Below are 17785 nucleotides of genomic sequence, written 5' to 3'. Positions count from 1 at the left end.
TAAGGGAGGTTTCAAAATAAAGAAATGAAACAACAAATTAAATATTTGAAAGCATACAATATTTGGATGAATTAAATTAGATTCAATACAAAGCGATCAAAGGACTATTTTATTATATATATTTGCGTAATGCATGTACATGCTGTGAGGAGATGATTATTTACGTGTGAACTACGATCTTAATTTCCATCTAAATGGCTTAATCGATTTTGTTGAAATTTTCTGTTTCCATTTGAATGGATTTGGATTCTTCGATTCGAAATGGTACTTTTATTGGTATGTATTATACTAGCAGATAGCGGTACGATTATGTTTTCAACATTTTATCTGTTTGGCTCGACAATAAGGTTTTAGTGGTGGTTCTATATAAAAGACAGATTGCTTCATATCAAACTTACAATTAGGTATTTAGTGAGTATTGCATAGTATACACATTCTTTCTTGTTAATTGGTTGAGTTCTGGGGGCAGAATAGCTAGGCGCCGCCGTTGGTGGTCCAGAAGAAACCCCGAGAAAGACCATCCAGTAAGGTTAGGTAGAAGCTGATTCGCATGAAACTTCCAAGGCATTAACAGCATGGTTTAATGCTATAGTATACGCATAATAGACTCCATCATCCTCATACGGCTGGACACTGTTAAAAAAACCCTTTGACATCACCCCAACCGAATTCCATATACTAAGCCATTTGGACAAATTTTACATGGTTAATACTACTATTAAGAAATGTTTTCATATAGTTTGTTGAACTTAAGTTAACAAAACTTTTACACCTATAGCATAATGACCTTTCTGTGGGATGGCAGAATGTTTAGATAACAATAGATATTGCCAATAAAATATCATAATTTTATGTATATTTATTATCCATTTAATCCGAATTTCTGCAATGTATTCATTCCTATTTCAGTAAACGTCTCCAGAACAGAGGATTCGCATTCAGGGAACACTGACTCACAGCTTGAACCAGATAGAACTGCTTCTCGACCCACTCTTTCGGCGGCATGGTACTCGTTGTCAGTATGATGGGATAGTTCATCTTTAGTGCTTGATGGTCTGGAAATATTTGAAAATAGAAATTAAAATCTATGTATGAAGTAGAAATTACCATTCATTATTCATGCTGCGACAGCCGAAGACAGGAAACGTCACAAATCGGTCTACATAGTAAGGCCGGTCCTACATTGTAAGCGGAATTTCTCCCGACCAGACGGTCTGGGCGGGTCTGGTTGGGACTGAACAAAACCAACATTGAGGCGCTGTGTCCCCTCCTACACTGGAGTCAATGCTCGCTCCGGGGAGGGGAAACAAGTCTGAACTGGTCTGACAACAACCAAACAGGTTTGTTTTTCGTCTAGTCCAGACTCCAGACAATATCGTCTTTTTTTCCTCGTCGAGAGTTCACACAGTACTGACTCTGGATTCTGATTGGTACGTCCGCTCCTGACTAGCTGCAGTGTATTAGCGCCGAGTTTGGACTGGTCTGGCCTGCTGGCCAGACCGACTCCGCTTTCAATGTAAGACCGGCCTTAATCTTACATTTTAGTATCGTTGGGTGTTGAGACACTTGGTCTGATATTTCTATCAGAGTTACAGAAAATGAGCAAACTACTACTATCTCAGCGTCTCAATAGAGCTACTAAAACCAAAACATTTAGACCACCAGCTTTTAGCTTAACTATCCAACTTGCATACTGGAAGTATTCTTCCTATACTTTCATTAAAAAAAATAAGTATTAAATTTAATTAAAAGTAAATTCAGTAAGTAAGTAAAAGTAAATTAAAAAAATAAAGCAGTAAATAAAAAACAGCCATAAAACGTCCTAAGTTTGAGCCAAATTAAAGTGAAAATATTAAAATATCTGTGGAACTTTGATCTGACAATCCACAATTAAACAAAGATAGACGAAGCTAATAAATTTACTCTCTCACTACTTCATGAGTTGAAAGTAAAATATTGACATATATATCAAGGTTAGTAACATAACATGTATATTAAGGTAATACATGCTAAGTAAATATCGCTTAATCACTTAAATGCACTTACGTGAATAAAATATGGCCGATTTCTCCAAGTAAGCCGTTCTCGTAGGTGAAAGGCACCTCGGCTGCCTCGCAAATGGTACGAAGCAAACATGGCCTCCCCGAAAATCCGTACCTGTTAAATTTTCAACACTTTAAGCGTGCATTTTAAACGTCCTTACTTAAGTTTTGACAGTATATTTTATGCCATAGACATGACAGTTTATTTTGTATAGCACGGGGAATAAAAAGTTTTAGGGAGTTTTTTTTTATTAGGCTAAAGATTAATGTAACATAAGTACATACAATTATTATTAATTGCATATATTTTTATATAAACATTATGAATAATAATATTTTTTTAATACTTATTATTTATTTAACAATTCTATTCGTCAATTTTAAGTTAAAATTATTTGAAATTAATTTTATTTCAACAATTTCTTTTTTAAGTTTAATTCTTAATAATTTTTTCTTATAATACTGTCTTCAAATTTTTTTATATAGAAATTATATAAGTTTTAGTATTTATCTATAGGCTGGTATATTTAAACTTGATTTGGATTATAGATATATTCAAATACAAATTCAAATATTTTTATTCAAAATGGGATTTGATATTACTTTTTGAAAGTCAAAAACTACCACCCATTCCAAAAAGTATGCCACAGACTTGAGAAGAACGGGCGCAACAAACTCCGCGGGTTTCGATCTTTAAATATCGTACAATTAAACTTATTATTGAATAGCCTAAGGGCGGTCGCTCCATTCCCAATCTGTGGTATCATTAAGAAAGTCATTTATGTTATAGTAACCAACACAAACGTTATTTAATAATTCTTTTGAATATCGTAACACATTATATTATGTAGCAACTATACCAAACTGCATCCTTTTGTTATGTCCCCTATTGTATTCTCACTTTTATGGATTGAGTAGCTGACCCGGCAAACGTTGTTTTGCCATGTAAATTATTTTTAGAGTTAGACCGTTTCTTGGACATTGCAACATTACTTTATTTTTCTAAAATAACAGAATTTATCTAAAATAAACCTGTTGCCTATGTTACTCCTTATTACATGAGCTACCTGCCTATAAAAGTCTCGTCAAAATCGGTCCAACAATTTCAGAGATTAGCCGGAACAAACAGACAGACAGACAAAAATTGTAATAAAAGTTATTATTATATTTTAGTTTGGTGTATGTAGCGTATATATATTCATATGCATGTAGTAAAAAACGGTTATTTCAATAATACAAACAGACACTCCAATTTTATTTATATGTATAGATTGGATTTCCTACCATCGAAACAAATATAAAAACGTATTTACCGTATCTTAACGAGGTACCGCTTTGGTTAGTCTTAATGCTGAGCACTAATTCTAAACTTGGATTCATGTGAAATATTCGCTGCATTTTAATGTTAATGCACCCTTATACATGATGATGCATGATGTTAATACAGGGTGGATAATAAATTCTTGATGTACAAAGAACATTCTCCACACTGTGAAGCCGTTATGAGCTTCATTTAATAAGTAAGCCACTTGTTGCACAGTCGATGTCAGAAGTTGTTCATTTATTATTTCATCATTGTACTTTCAAGCGGATCTTAGGAAACGACTCTCAATATATCATAAATGGTACACTAATTTGTGTAACTGTAATTATTATTAAGAATATATAATTTTAAATGAATTCAATTAAGTTATTTAATTAAATTCAATAAATTCAGTATTCGGACTATACCAGGAGATTCAAAGGTTTCGAACAAGAAAAACATGATGACTGATCATCAGTCTGTCATCTGAGGAACCGACTATCAATATACAGGTACAAAACAAACAACTACGAATTTTCTGTACTTAAACGAGAATCGCATAAAGATTCAAAAATTATGTATAAATAAAAATAAATACTAGTCATCGTTAAAAAAGTACTTTTTACAAAATCCTTCATTAATATCATTTTATCTGTTAGTCAATAATTATTTTTTATTTGCTTTTTATTGATTTCTATATAATATGTTTATTTTTTCTTCTAAACTACTTTGTTTAAAATAAGATCTATGTTGTAATTAATCACTGTAATTGAAAATAATTGTTCTTTTCAATTTAAATATTATGCAATTTAAATTTAAGCGGCTTCACATAGAAATAAGCTTCTTAAAGTTGAAGTATGTGTTATTATATTAATAATCAATAAAGTTTTTCAACTGTCAACAGTGGAACTTGTGCTTAGAGATTTTAATTATATTTTTAGTGTCTAACTTTACTAAATTGCAGACTTTTGTAATGTATTTGTAATGTATAAAGTGTTTTGAACCTTGGTAAATGTTATATTGTGAAAGTGTACAGTATTTACAGTGATAAACTTTTATTAAATTTGCAAACAATCACATAGTGAACAAAAAATTTTCATGTACCCTCAATTTTCGTAATAATTGGTATTATTTCGTCGTCAATGCCGTATCCATACAATTGCTAAATAATCATGGTTGGAGAGTGTTTGGCATGTAATATTGGTGTTCTGGTAACACAAAAAATAATTAGATGCACTAAATGTAATGGTTTATACCACACTGAATGCATATCCTCAAATTCAGTACAAATAGCCCGTATCAATTGGGTCTGTCCTGCATGTACTGCTGTTACTCGGAAGGGTGGTGATAACACTAATACACCTATAAGGGTGCCACTACGTATAGAGACATCGCCGTCGACATCGAGTATAATAAATAATCAAACTGATTGCTCTACCATACTGTCGGAACTTAAATCATTTCGTAGTGAAATGCATTCAAGACTAACCAGTCAGGAGGAGAAGTTTGATGCTTTCAGTAATGGCCTTAATTCCTTGCAGACTGAGTTGGCTGATATGAGGAAAAGTTTTCAGTCACTTCGAACTGATCTCGATTCGGTTATTGAATGTACAAATAACATAAAAGAAAGCAACAATCGTAATACAGAAGTTCTTAATGACACAGTAAATTCAATTGGAGTCATTCAAAGTCAAATTAAAGAACACAATGACTCATTAGATTTTTTTTCAAAAAAAATTGAGGCACTACAAGTTGAATCTTCATCCCATTCTTATATAATCTCAGATTTAAAGAATGACTCCTCTACTTTCGATCACAATTTCAAATCCCTTCTGAGTAAGGTTATGCAACTGGAACGAATATCAAGAAGCCACAACATAGAAATACAAGCTGTGCCAGAAAGGAAGAATGAAAATTTAAATACAATTATAAAAAAAATATTTGATAAAATATCTGTGTCACTTCCAGATGATGTTGTTATCTCATGCAATCGAGTAGCTAAACGTACTGTATCTGATCGTCCCCGCACCATTGTAGTTACTCTTATGACACCGAAACATCGTGATTTAATTTTATCAGCGGTTCATAGATATAATAAAGCCAACCCAAAAGATATGCTTTGTTCTTTGGACCTTGGTATTATAGGAGAAAGAAAGCCAATATATGTCGCTGAAAATCTTTCACCTGAAGCTAAACATCTGCATATGGAAGCAAGAAAAGCCTCAAAAGTTTTGAATTTTAAGTATGTATGGGTCAAATTTGGTAAGGTATACATGAGAAAGGACGAACACTCTCCAGCTATTAATATTAACAGCTTAGATAAGCTCAAAAGCATTTCTTAGATAATAAGCAATTATCACTTTATTTTATTTTTATATATATTTCATATCCTTTCCTGTTGTTTTTAACATTATGTTAATTTATTATCAGAATGTAAACAGATTGAAAACGAAGCTATATGATTTTTATATAAATGTATTAAATAACAACTATGATGTAATCTGCTTAACCGAGACTAATCTGAACTCTTCTATTAGGGATAATGAGTTCTTAGACGATCGTTACAATATTTTCAGAAGAGACCGTGATGTTAACACTAGTCATAAAATTACTGGTGGAGGGGTATTGGTTGCTATAAAAAATGTTTTGTAGCCAATAGGGTTACTGTTTGGGAATGTAACGTTGAATGTATTTGGCTTAATCTTGTTACTAAAAGTGACGATAAGCACAAAACCATAAGTACTAAATTGGGTCTTGTATATCTGCCGCCGGACCTATCTATAGAAAAGTTAAAAATGTTTTATCATAAAACTAGTGATATTCTATCAAACACAGATGAGTCTTTAATTTTACTAGGTGATTTCAATACGCCCAATCTAAACTGGCATATAGATAATGTATCAAAAACTGTAGAGTCTAATTTTGCAATTATGGACACACGAGTTAGATTTTTATTGGACTTAATGTCAATTGGCAACCTTAAACAACATAATTATATTAAAAATAGAAATAATCATACGCCTGATCTATTTTTCTCCCGCCAAATTTCCGTATCACTTGAGCCATCTCAAGCCTTGTCTCGAGAAGATGTACACCATCCTGCCTTTGAGGTCAGTGTAAATCATGTTATTTCTAAACCAGTACTTAAATATTGTCAACGTAGTCAGACATTTAATTTTAGGAAGTGTAATTTTGAAAAATGTAAAGAAGAATTTAACAATATCAATTGGCATTCACTTCTCTCATCTACTGACATAGATAATGATCTGGCTAACTTCTATAAAGTTCTAAATAATGTAATTCAAAATAATACACCTTAAAAAACAGCAACGTAGATCATCTATACCAGTTTGGTTTAGCAACTCTTTAATTAAATGTTTAAAGGAAAAGGATAAATATCACCAAAAGTTCAAAAAATTTAAAAACCCCCGGGATTATGATACCTTTTCTTTTCTGCGTAAAAGATCAAAGAAAATGATGCAAGATTGTTACATCACTTATATAAGTAATATCGAGTCTATTATTTCAGTAAGTTATTTTGGAATTATGTAAAAAATAAAAATAAATGCTCACTTATTCCACCTACTGTTCAATTAGATAACAGAATTGCTACAGATGGTAACCAGATATGTCAAATTTTTGCAGACTATTTTCACACTGTGTATGAGGCTAATATGTCATGTGATTTTGTTACTAACGCCCATAATAGTAATTTAGACTGTCTCAGCAGTATTGTATTTCAAATGGATGATGTAAGTAGAGCTATGAAAAACCTAAGTCCGAATAAAGGACCCGGTCCGGATGGAATACCGTCACATTTCGTTAAATTATGTCATGTTGAACTTTCTGCACCCCTTCCCTATCATCTGGAGCTTTTCCTAAAAAGTGGAAAATTGCTCATGTAATTCCTGTTCACAAATCTGGTGAAAAGACAGATGCTCGTAACTACAGACCTATTTGTATACTTAATTGCTTTGCGAAAATATTTGAATGCGTTATATACAGACATATTTACAACTTTATTAAACCTATACTGATTCCTGAACAACACGGATTTGTATCATGTAAATCAACAACATCTAACATAACTGAATATATTGACTATCTATTTGAGACCATCGATGATAAGGGACAAGTAGATGTTATTTATACAGACTTTCAAAAAGCGTTTGATAAGGTCAACCACGAGCTCTTACTTATAAAGCTAATGGAATGTGGTATACATGGTAATTTAATGCGTTGGATCACGTCATATATTAAAAATCGCACACAAATTGTAGCTATCAACGGATTTTTTTCTGACGCCATTTTGGTTCCATCTGGAGTACCTCAAGGGTCTCATCTCGGTCCTTTATTGTTTGCTTTGTTCATTAATGATGTCTCATCATGTTTTACTTGCAATAGTAGATATCTGTTTTATGCAGATGATCTTAAACTATACAGAAAAATTGAAAACATTGATGACTGTTTCAATCTACAGCGTGACCTTTCTGCTCTCAGTACTTGGTGCCATAATAATTTAATGAAACTAAATGTTGACAAATGTCATGTTGCCACATTCACTAATAAGATAAATAGCGTAAATTTTTCCTATCACATTTCGAATTCAGTTTTAAGTCATAAAGAATTTACTAGAGATTTAGGTGTCATTGTTGATAAAAAACTATCATTCATTGAACACATTGATACTACTGCTGAAAGAGCAAATCGGATGCTAGGTTTTATCTTGCGCATTTCAAAACCTTTCAACTGCCAACATAGTGTTGTAATATTATATAAATCTCTGGTTCGTAGTATTTTAGAATATGGTTCAGTAGCATGGTCACCTTTTTATAAAAACCACATTGATACCGTGGAAAATGTTCAGAAACGTTTTTTGAGAATTTTATGTAACCGTTTCAAACTTAGAAAATCACTGCATAGTTATGAAGCTAGATTAAAATATTTTAATCTAGACTCACTTGAAATGCGCCGTAAATTAATTGATCTAATATACATGTATAAAGTTGTAAATCATCATATTCATACTAAACTGTTGTCCAGGTTTTCACTATACTGTAATCCTTGTAGGACTAGAAATGTAAGGACGTTCCAACTTCTCGCTTGTGGACATCACATAATGCACCAGTTGATAGATTATCTCGTTAATATAATGACTTAGCAAATATCAATAACTGTATTGATATTTTTTCTAATAGTCTGTGCAGTTTTCGACGCCTAGTTTTAGACACTCTGCGCCTGTTAGAGCCTTAGCTTATCTTTATGTGCTTCATATTTATGTTTTTTGACATATGTATCAGTTTCACTTTATTGTATGTTATACTTATAATATGTAGGATATAATTTTAGTTTGTGTGTTTTAAATTTATGTTTATTTTATCTTAGTTAACAAGTTACATGCATTTTCCTAAGTCGTGATAGTAACATAAAATTATTTATTGTTTTATATAACTCTACATTTATTTAAGTTAAATATCACGTGTTACCATCATAAGTGTTTCCATTTAATTGACGTATATGTTAATAATGATTTACTTATACTAGCGTTATTTTGTAATTATTAATACATGTATGTTGTATGGGATAAATAAATAAATAAATAAATAAATAAATTATATTTTAAGCTATAAACGACATTGTATTTTAAATAAATATAATAAAAATTCAATATATCATAAAGGGTACAGTAATTTGAGTGAGTGTTACCCCCTTATTCATAATAGTCTGCTAACTTAAAGCATTGCTAATTCTCACTATGTCTTCTTCTATTGACCTAAGTTAGAATGAGAAAAAACACTCCTTAGCGGCTGTTTAAAGTTGGCGGACCATTATGAATAAGGGGGTTAGTGTTTTTATAAGTAGAAGCCAAATACTGGATACTTATTATTCTTAAATAACATCTTAGGCAACCAAATGAAATCAAATAAGGTATTTAATTATATTCAATAAAATTGTAATAAGTTCTAACCATGTGTCTTTTAACATGTACTATTTAACCTATAATTGCTAAAGTGCTTCGCTTTAGCAGCGCGGGAATTCTTTCTAATTATTATTATTTCAATTTATAAATTATATACAATTTGTAAGTGGACAATTTTTTTTTACACACTTTTACACAAATTATCTTGCCCCAAACTAGGCATGGCCTGCACTATGGGTACAAAGACATCGACATATTTAATACAATATACTTACTTAAACTTACATAAATACATATAAACATCCATAACACGGAAACAATCATCCATATTCATCATATAAATGATTGCACCTACCGGGATTCCAACCCGGGACCTCTAGCTTAGTAGTCAGGGTCACTAACCATTCGGCTATTCGGTCGTCTAAGTATTATAACTACAGCAAGAGCTTTAAATTCTTTCTAAAACAATCATCGTGGTTTTCTTGTAGAAGATCGAAACTTTTGCCTAACCTCATAACACTTCAGTTGCTTAATAGGCATAGTTGGAGTTTGAAAAGAAAAACCACCAAACGGGTGGTGGGGTTGAGTGAGCGAGTAAATTTCATAGTTGGTATCGGGTCGTTTTCTTAAATTAAAAAAAATATTTCAATTTCATGTAACGGTACAATTATCAATAAATCCAACCCATTTTATGACAAACTTCAAGGCAATGTATCAATATGGAAAGACTTGATGGCGAATTAATTACAAATGACTATGGGTCGAATAAGACAAATTACTCACATCTATTATGATTTAAAGTTTATAGTTTGAGTAAACGTTGATGTCTAATGTTATGATTCTCAATAAATCTTATGATCTAAAATATTTTTAAATCCCCGACTCAGACAGATTTGTGTTTAAGTTGATATGTCTGAGTTACTGACACACGTAAAATAAATAGTATATGGCACTAATTATGAAATGTTTCCTTAGTTTGAAAACTGATATCGTTTTTGGGTATAAAATGAGAGATTTTATTGAAAATACTATGAAATAAACATCTAGGAGCTTCCAGAACTAAAGATATGATTATATTATATACTATTATGAGAAAATTATTAATAATAAATCATTGACCCTATTAGTAGCGCTGTAACACATGACTGCCAGTTACAGGTTTATACTTTTTAATTAATAATACATTTGCGTATAATAATTTTGCTTTCAAATCCCAAACAATAGGGATACATTTTAGGTTATACTTTAGACTCCTAAATATTTCCAACTTTATCTTCACACTGTCATACCCAAGCGAGTTAAAATTGTTTGTCAACCGCTCCAGTCTCCTACTCCGGGAACAATGTACACAAAATATTAAACAGTACTTGTAGCGAAGTTCCACGAGAGACAACGACCTTAAAATAACTATGCCGGCGAACAAAATTGTATCTCATAGCTTGATACGCAATCGTTAAATTTTAAATAATCTTTCGTTTGAAACACTCAGCATGTTGTTAATTTAATTTAATTTTAGGTAAAACGATAGAAATTTATAAATAAGTCAATAAGTAATGACGACTATTCCAAACATCGTAACACCAAAAATCATAATCCCCAGTATTGATTTTATAAATATGAATGTAAGTTTGTTTGTTACGCTTTCACGCCTAAACCACCCAAATGATTTTGATAAAATTTAGTACAGAGATAGACTAGAGCTTCAAAAAGGACATAGGCTACCTTTTATTGCAAAAAAAATAAATGGAGAAGTTGAAATAGGGGATGGCTGTTTGAATGGAAATTCATTATCATCGAAGATAAAACCATGAAATTTTGTATTTAGGCACTTGATAAGAAATAAATTATAAATATTTATTCGAGCCTATTTGAAACTTTGACCTACATGGGGATGAAATTGGAGTTTAAAGGTCACAGGGAAATACCATTAAAGGGATTATCCACAATAACAAGGAAAATGCAGTTTTTTGAAAAACATCCTAAAAAATAAGAAAAAAATGCCTAAAGTAACTATTTAACACGGACGAAGTCGCGTGTAATAGCTAGTAGTATATATCTTTGAGTAAGTAAGTGAATCAAAATAACATGGTTCAAATACTGATAGGTTTGTAAATGCATTCAGAATTCTGTTTCGCCTCTCCCGTACCCTACAAATCGAGGAGGAATTCATTTATGAGTGAGTATAAAATATGTAGATTACGAGCCAGTTTTCAGTCAAATATTTTTGTCAAATAAAAATAATAATAATAAACGTTGATATAAAATGATTGACCATATTCAAATGTTGCTAGATGCAAAATCTTAAAAAATGGGATTGATTTGTCATCTCAATATTATTTGTATGATTTTACGAGCCAGTTTTCAGTCAATTATTTTTGTTAAAAATTTGAAACATTGATATAAAATCATTGACAACAACATTTTCCAAAAGTTGCTAGATGCAAAATGATCTTACAAAATCGGATTGATTTATCATCTTAATATTGTTTTTATGATTTACGAATAAGAATGAACTTCATTTCAATTCAGTTCAATGAATAATGCATATACGATGGTGTAAAAGTTTTAAATTATTGTTAATTTACCTTTCAACCATGTGTTCCAATATTTTATAGAAGTCCCATCTATTCATTCGTTGTGGTTCCTGAGCTTCCCTTGCTTTTTGATCAATCAGTTCTTGCCTTCTTATAGCTTCATCGAGTGGCAATTGTGAAGTATTGTCCTCAACAATAGCATTTCCCTCTGCATACAGCAATGCCCGTCTTCTCCTTTCATTAAACGTTATATCTACTAACGTATTATTATAATCATCTAAGTCATTTTCAATATTATTGATTCCTCTAGAGTCAATGACGTCAATATTATCCTCTCCATCCTTCGGCGCTTCATCGTCCATATCTCTTGACACCGTATCAGCAAATCCATAAATTCGGCTTGTATATTCTGTACTGTTTGTCGGTAAATCATATTGAAATTTTATAACAGTTCCAACAGTGACCGACGCTTCTTTTAAGTCGACCGGAACACCGAGACCTATGATGAACTGAAAGAAAGTGAGAAGATTAAATTTTATATTTCAAGCTGGCTTACAACATCTTGTAAGACGTACTGTTATACGCTTAGAATGTAGGGCATAAGGCTGATTAAGCATTTAATATTGATAAGTCAATATTTTGATTACTATATATACACCATGACCTAACGGGAGCAAGGGCAGTACTTAGTCAGTCAATCGCCGGTCTTCTATCTTAACAAACGTGTTATATTTAAAGTATATATTTCACTGTTTTTATTAATACTTGCATTTGTGTGAATAAACTTTTCTTTTCAAAAAGGGAGATTTTCCTTTCGGTATAACAGTACGCCGAGTAATTTAAGCTTGAACAACGTGAGTTGTTGCTTATGAATATGATTACTATTAAATAACCTTTTGGTCTATAGTTAAAACTCTATCAATACGGTCATATATATTAAATTTGTAGGCATTACCATCAATATAAATATCAAATGGAAAATCAGAGATGTATATTGTTCAACACTAAGCAGTAAACATAACTCAGTCCTGGGGTGATTTAGAATTAATCGCATTAATTTTCTGTAATCCGTGTATTGTGCTCAATCATGCTCACATGATTATACTGAATGCTTAAACCATTCCAATCCATTAAATCCTGCTTTTGGGAACTAAACGGCATTTGCTTGAATTAGCAGGTCCACGCGGTTTCATAATATTTATTTTATTTTGTTTAACATATCTGACGGCCTAGAGATTCTCTATAAAAACTAATGTTATATTGTTTTTATTTATCAGAATTTGTTGGTATTTAAAACATAAAAACCTAACCTCATTTTATAATCTATATAAATAATTTATAGAGTCCCCGGATGATGCTTCACAGTATAGGCAGCTAAATAGACAGATCTCCAAGACATGGACTCGCGATATACGACGCCATAACACAGATTTTGTGAAGGCGGCCATAGGATATTCGCACGAGATTTGTCTATTGGGCAGAGCCAGCTGACGAAGCTGAAGACCGGTGACGGCAGGGTCGTTTCGGCTAAACCCGATTTTTTGAGGGAGGTCGAGAAGTTCTACGGACAGTTAGACACACGACTGCTCGTCACACATGATATGTCAAATATATTTTTAAGTTAACATTTAAATCACACTGATGCAGTGGGGCTTAGCAAACATAATTTCATTGATTTTACTACAACGAGCAAAATAACAAACTGTACACATAAGAAAAAGTTCCAAAGAATTTGCACAAGTGATTGCAAAACTGTAACGTGGTCTTCACCCTTTCATGAGATTTGACATCTTATATCTTAAGGTGACGAGCGCAGTTGTAGTGCTGCTCATAATATATGGGATTTTTCAAGAATCTTGAGTGGCACTGCATTGTAATGGGCAGGGCGTATCAATTACCATCAGCTGAAAATCCTGCTCATCTCGTATCTTATTTCCATAAAAAAAAACCCTGCGTCAGTGATGACATTATGTCGGTAAAACATTCTAACAAGAACAAGTAGTGGCTAAATTCCCTATGGACACAATGCGTAATTCGAGGGATTCGTGGCACATACATAATAAAGGCTTAAATAAAAGCCTAAATAAAAAATTAAAATATTAAAATAAATTATTTTCTCTTTGTAACAGAATTTATCGCAAAACTTACATACAGGCAATTAAAGATATTTATTCTCCAAAAGGTTTCACACCAATAAATACGCCTGTTTCAATAAATATAATAAGAATATTATTCAAAATATCTTTGAAAACAAAATTAACAATGAATGCTAAACAATGTGAATAATTGTAAGCACAAAATTCGTGAACTTGGGAAAATACAACCTCAAAACAACAGCCAGAGAAAAGCAATATCGGCCCGAATTTATTTCGAGTATTTATTTTAATATAAATTACTCTATTGTTTTCAAGTGAAACCTCTCAACCGAAACATTATTTTAAAGTCATTCCAACGACAGAGAACTTTATTTCCTTGATTTTGCCAATAATGTTTTCAACGCTAACTTAACCAATTTGTTTCCCAAGCCAGTGTTGATTTCTGTCTAAATATTGCTGTGTCTGTCAGAAATGAATAATTAATTTAATCAAATTTATTGTGTAAGGGTTCTATGGAGCCATGAAACACGTTATCTTCGCCGATCATATGTTTTATTTCAAATATATTTGTTAGATAACTCCACACGTGACTCCGACTGATATTGCTTGCGTGGCATTGAACCGTATTTTGTTTCATTTTTCTAATCTTTTTTAAGAAATAAATATTACTTGAGCTACTTCCAAAAAACCCAAGACACCGACATAGGTCAAATGATTGCGAAACTGAAGTGGCAGTGGGCAGGGCACTTAGCTCAACGGACAGATGGCCGTGTAAGGTCCTCGAATGGCGACCACGTACCGGAAGACGAAGTGTTAGTAGGCCCAACACAAGATATACCGACGATCTGGTCATGATCGCCGGAATACGTTGGATGAGGGCAGCGCAGGTCGGATTGTCGTGGAAGTCTTTGGAGGAGGCACAGTTTTCTCAGTTTTCACAACTTTCTCCAGCAGTGGACGTCTTCCGGCTGATGATGATGATGATGAAACTACTTCCCATCTCATAAGCTAATCGTCAATAAAAATCGCTCTAACAATTAGAGAGTTCGGCCCGAACAAAACATAACTATAACTTAAGACTTTAAAAGCCACAGACCGAGCTCTTTTTATAGCTGAGAACTACCACCATCACAATAGTTTTAAAACAAAAAAGCAGGAACAATATTCATCTATTCGTTTGGTACCTACGATATTACAGACAAAACACATACGTACACAGATAATTAAACATAATATAACAACTTTGGTTAGCGACAGGGATTCAAAGTTTTAAAATGTTAAAATATATCTCTAAAAATATATCTCTCTTCAAAAAGTTAGTATGTACCGCACCATCTTTACATTCGTAATAATATTATTCTAGGGAATAGCTGGCTGTTATTTTCATATTTATTTATGCTACCTTCAGCTTATGATACAATTATTATGTAAAAATATTTTTAATATAGATGAAAACATTAATATCGTTTTCAAATTGTCTTAATTTTAAAAAACAAATTTGTAATGCTCTCCAAACATTGTAGATTTTATATTTATAAATTTTAATGTGTTTAGTAAGTATTACGTATAATTTAAGTACATTTGAACTATTTTATTATATTTATTCAATTCTCAGTGGTAAGCTAAAATATATAAAAGTCGTAATAAATACAAGGGATAAAAACATTAAGTGAAGTAGTCTTAACAATAAATTATATAAAAATGCACAAATAAAAGCAACGTCATGTTATAAAATAAAATAACTAATTGAAAAAGTAAAAAAAAAACGAAGTATTTTCCAAAAAAATAATCAAGGACAATTCTTAGTATTAAGTATAACATCTAAGTATTGAAACAGCCCGACCACATTTTTTTTTAATGTTATATAATAATTACAGTAATTACGAGCTTATTTATTATTATAGTTGATTTTAATTACCCTGAGTAAGGTTTATAACTACTATTTCCTGATAGAATTTCATTCAAATTGCATATTCACTAGTTTTACTATCTCCACCTCTTTTACCTTTAATCTAATCTTCATATAAAAAGTTACTTTAACTAATTGAAAACTGAAAAAAGTGAAAATCGGAGAGCACCGTTATATCTTCACCAATTAGAGTAATCAAACACAAGTTGCACTAAACCTTTTAAAGACCTCATGGAATTCAAGAAAAAAATATTCGAGCTAAATAAAAAATTAACTTAAGCAAAGTGGACTGAGAGCGCTCTAGTTAATTGCATTTGGATTCACGAATAAAAAACACTGCTTCGTTAAGCCGGATCCGGTAAAAGAAAACATCATTTGCTTAAATTTAAATTTACACTGATTTGTTCGGAAGGGGACGTATACCTGAGCTCTGGCTGGGCCGCCGTCAGGATAGACGAGATAGCGCCGATGTCTGCTCGCGTCGCCAATAGCGTAAAGTAAATTGATTAAAAGTAACGCTTTGAACATTTTGTGGACAGAATGTGATTGGTAACGCACGCCGGGGCCGTCGGTGTGTGAATACTGTTTAAGATAAAATATAGAATGTTTGCTTAGAGACTTCGCTTCGTGGCTAATGAACCGTTATGTTTTCACACTGATTTGGATCGCCTCGCAATCTGTGAACTACTGCTAGAGCTTGTCTCGAGCTTATGATTTCGTGCGCCATATTTTTATTCCACTACACTTTTGCTCAGATTCAGCATTGAAATATTTGTATTTCAGTTATGCTTAGTTTACCTTCTCTCATAATTTGCAATAGCTTTTTAAATACTGCTAATTTGTCAGACTTTCATTTAAACTAATTTGGTACGCATATTTTGAGATTTATAACATAATATTTTTTGTTTTATGACAAACGAGCGGACGGGTCACAGAAGCGTACGTAAGGGTGATGTTTAGTGATCATCGCCGCTCACATTCTCATATAACACTGCAGGAATCACAGGAGCGTTGCCAGTCTTTTGAAAAGGTATCCTTGCTTTTTTCTTATCGCGCTGGAAGCACTGCAAAAGAAGGCTCATTGCGTGGAAGAAAATTCGTGGGGATTATATCAGAACTTGTTGCGTATCATGCGATTTCTGGACTTCGGCGGCAGGAATAAGGTCGAATAGCTCTACGGACCACTCCCCGTAATAAATGCGGTAGAAGACACAATTATGCGACGTCTCTACGCAACGCCAAGTGATCTAGTCAGTCACAGAGCACTAGATCGCCAACAATTCGAACAGTTCTGCGTTGCACATGACGTCATGACGTCCTGAGTAGCCATTAATAGATGAAATGAAGACAGCTGACTATCTTGCCTCATAAGTAGAGAATAGAGTTTCGTAGAACTTCAAGGTATGACGCTATATATTGACGCTCCAACTTCCAAAACACACTTAATAAACCTTTAAATTTGAGAGCGTACATTCAAAATTTAAGTATCTCTTTATAACTATGTACTCTTCTTGCGTGTTGGTATTTAGGTGCCACCGCAATTAACAATGAAATCATACTTAACTAGAATGGTTACCATTTTGGGATTCACTCTACTGGGACCTATAAAACTTAAGCTGTCTAAATATAAGGGGACATGATAACAGGCCGCTGACAGTTGACGGATGGACAGATGCATGGATGGACAACAGAGTCTAAATAACAAGATTTCCGTTGGTTTTCCTTCGGAACTCTAAAAGATGTGTATAAGTCAACCCTTGAAATGTATCCGAAGTCATGCATTCGACATAAATCGATGTCGTATTTACATGCTGTCCCTTTTAAAGCTGGCAACGTTTTTATATCACAAAATATGGGCGTGCTTTCAACCCTGTACTTCAAATCACGATGCTCCAGTTCACTTCACGACTTTGTGTCTGGTAAACATAGATGAGACGTGCTCAGAATTTTATACAAGCTTTTAATCTTTCTCACGTCACTG

General features: G+C 32.6%; 1 protein-coding gene across 1 annotated transcript; it reads right to left on the bottom strand.

Annotated features, from left to right (window-relative positions):
- Nucleotides 1–827: 827 nt before the first annotated feature.
- LOC126967582 (uncharacterized) lies at nt 828–16372 on the bottom strand. Its single transcript, XM_050812117.1, has 4 exons — nt 16228–16372; nt 11851–12308; nt 2047–2157; nt 828–1055 (listed from the first exon to the last, which is right to left on the bottom strand). Exons 1-4 carry the CDS (start codon nt 16330–16332, stop codon nt 863–865), a joined length of 867 nt encoding a protein of 288 aa, XP_050668074.1. The 5' UTR covers nt 16333–16372; the 3' UTR covers nt 828–862.
- Between the last annotated feature and the right edge of the window lie 1413 nt (nt 16373–17785).

Source organism: Leptidea sinapis, chromosome 13 (assembly GCF_905404315.1).
Source record: "Leptidea sinapis chromosome 13, ilLepSina1.1, whole genome shotgun sequence".
NCBI lineage: Eukaryota > Metazoa > Arthropoda > Insecta > Lepidoptera > Pieridae > Leptidea > Leptidea sinapis.
The sequence above is the reverse complement of the archived record's forward strand: the minus strand, read 5'-3'. Positions and strand labels throughout refer to the sequence as shown.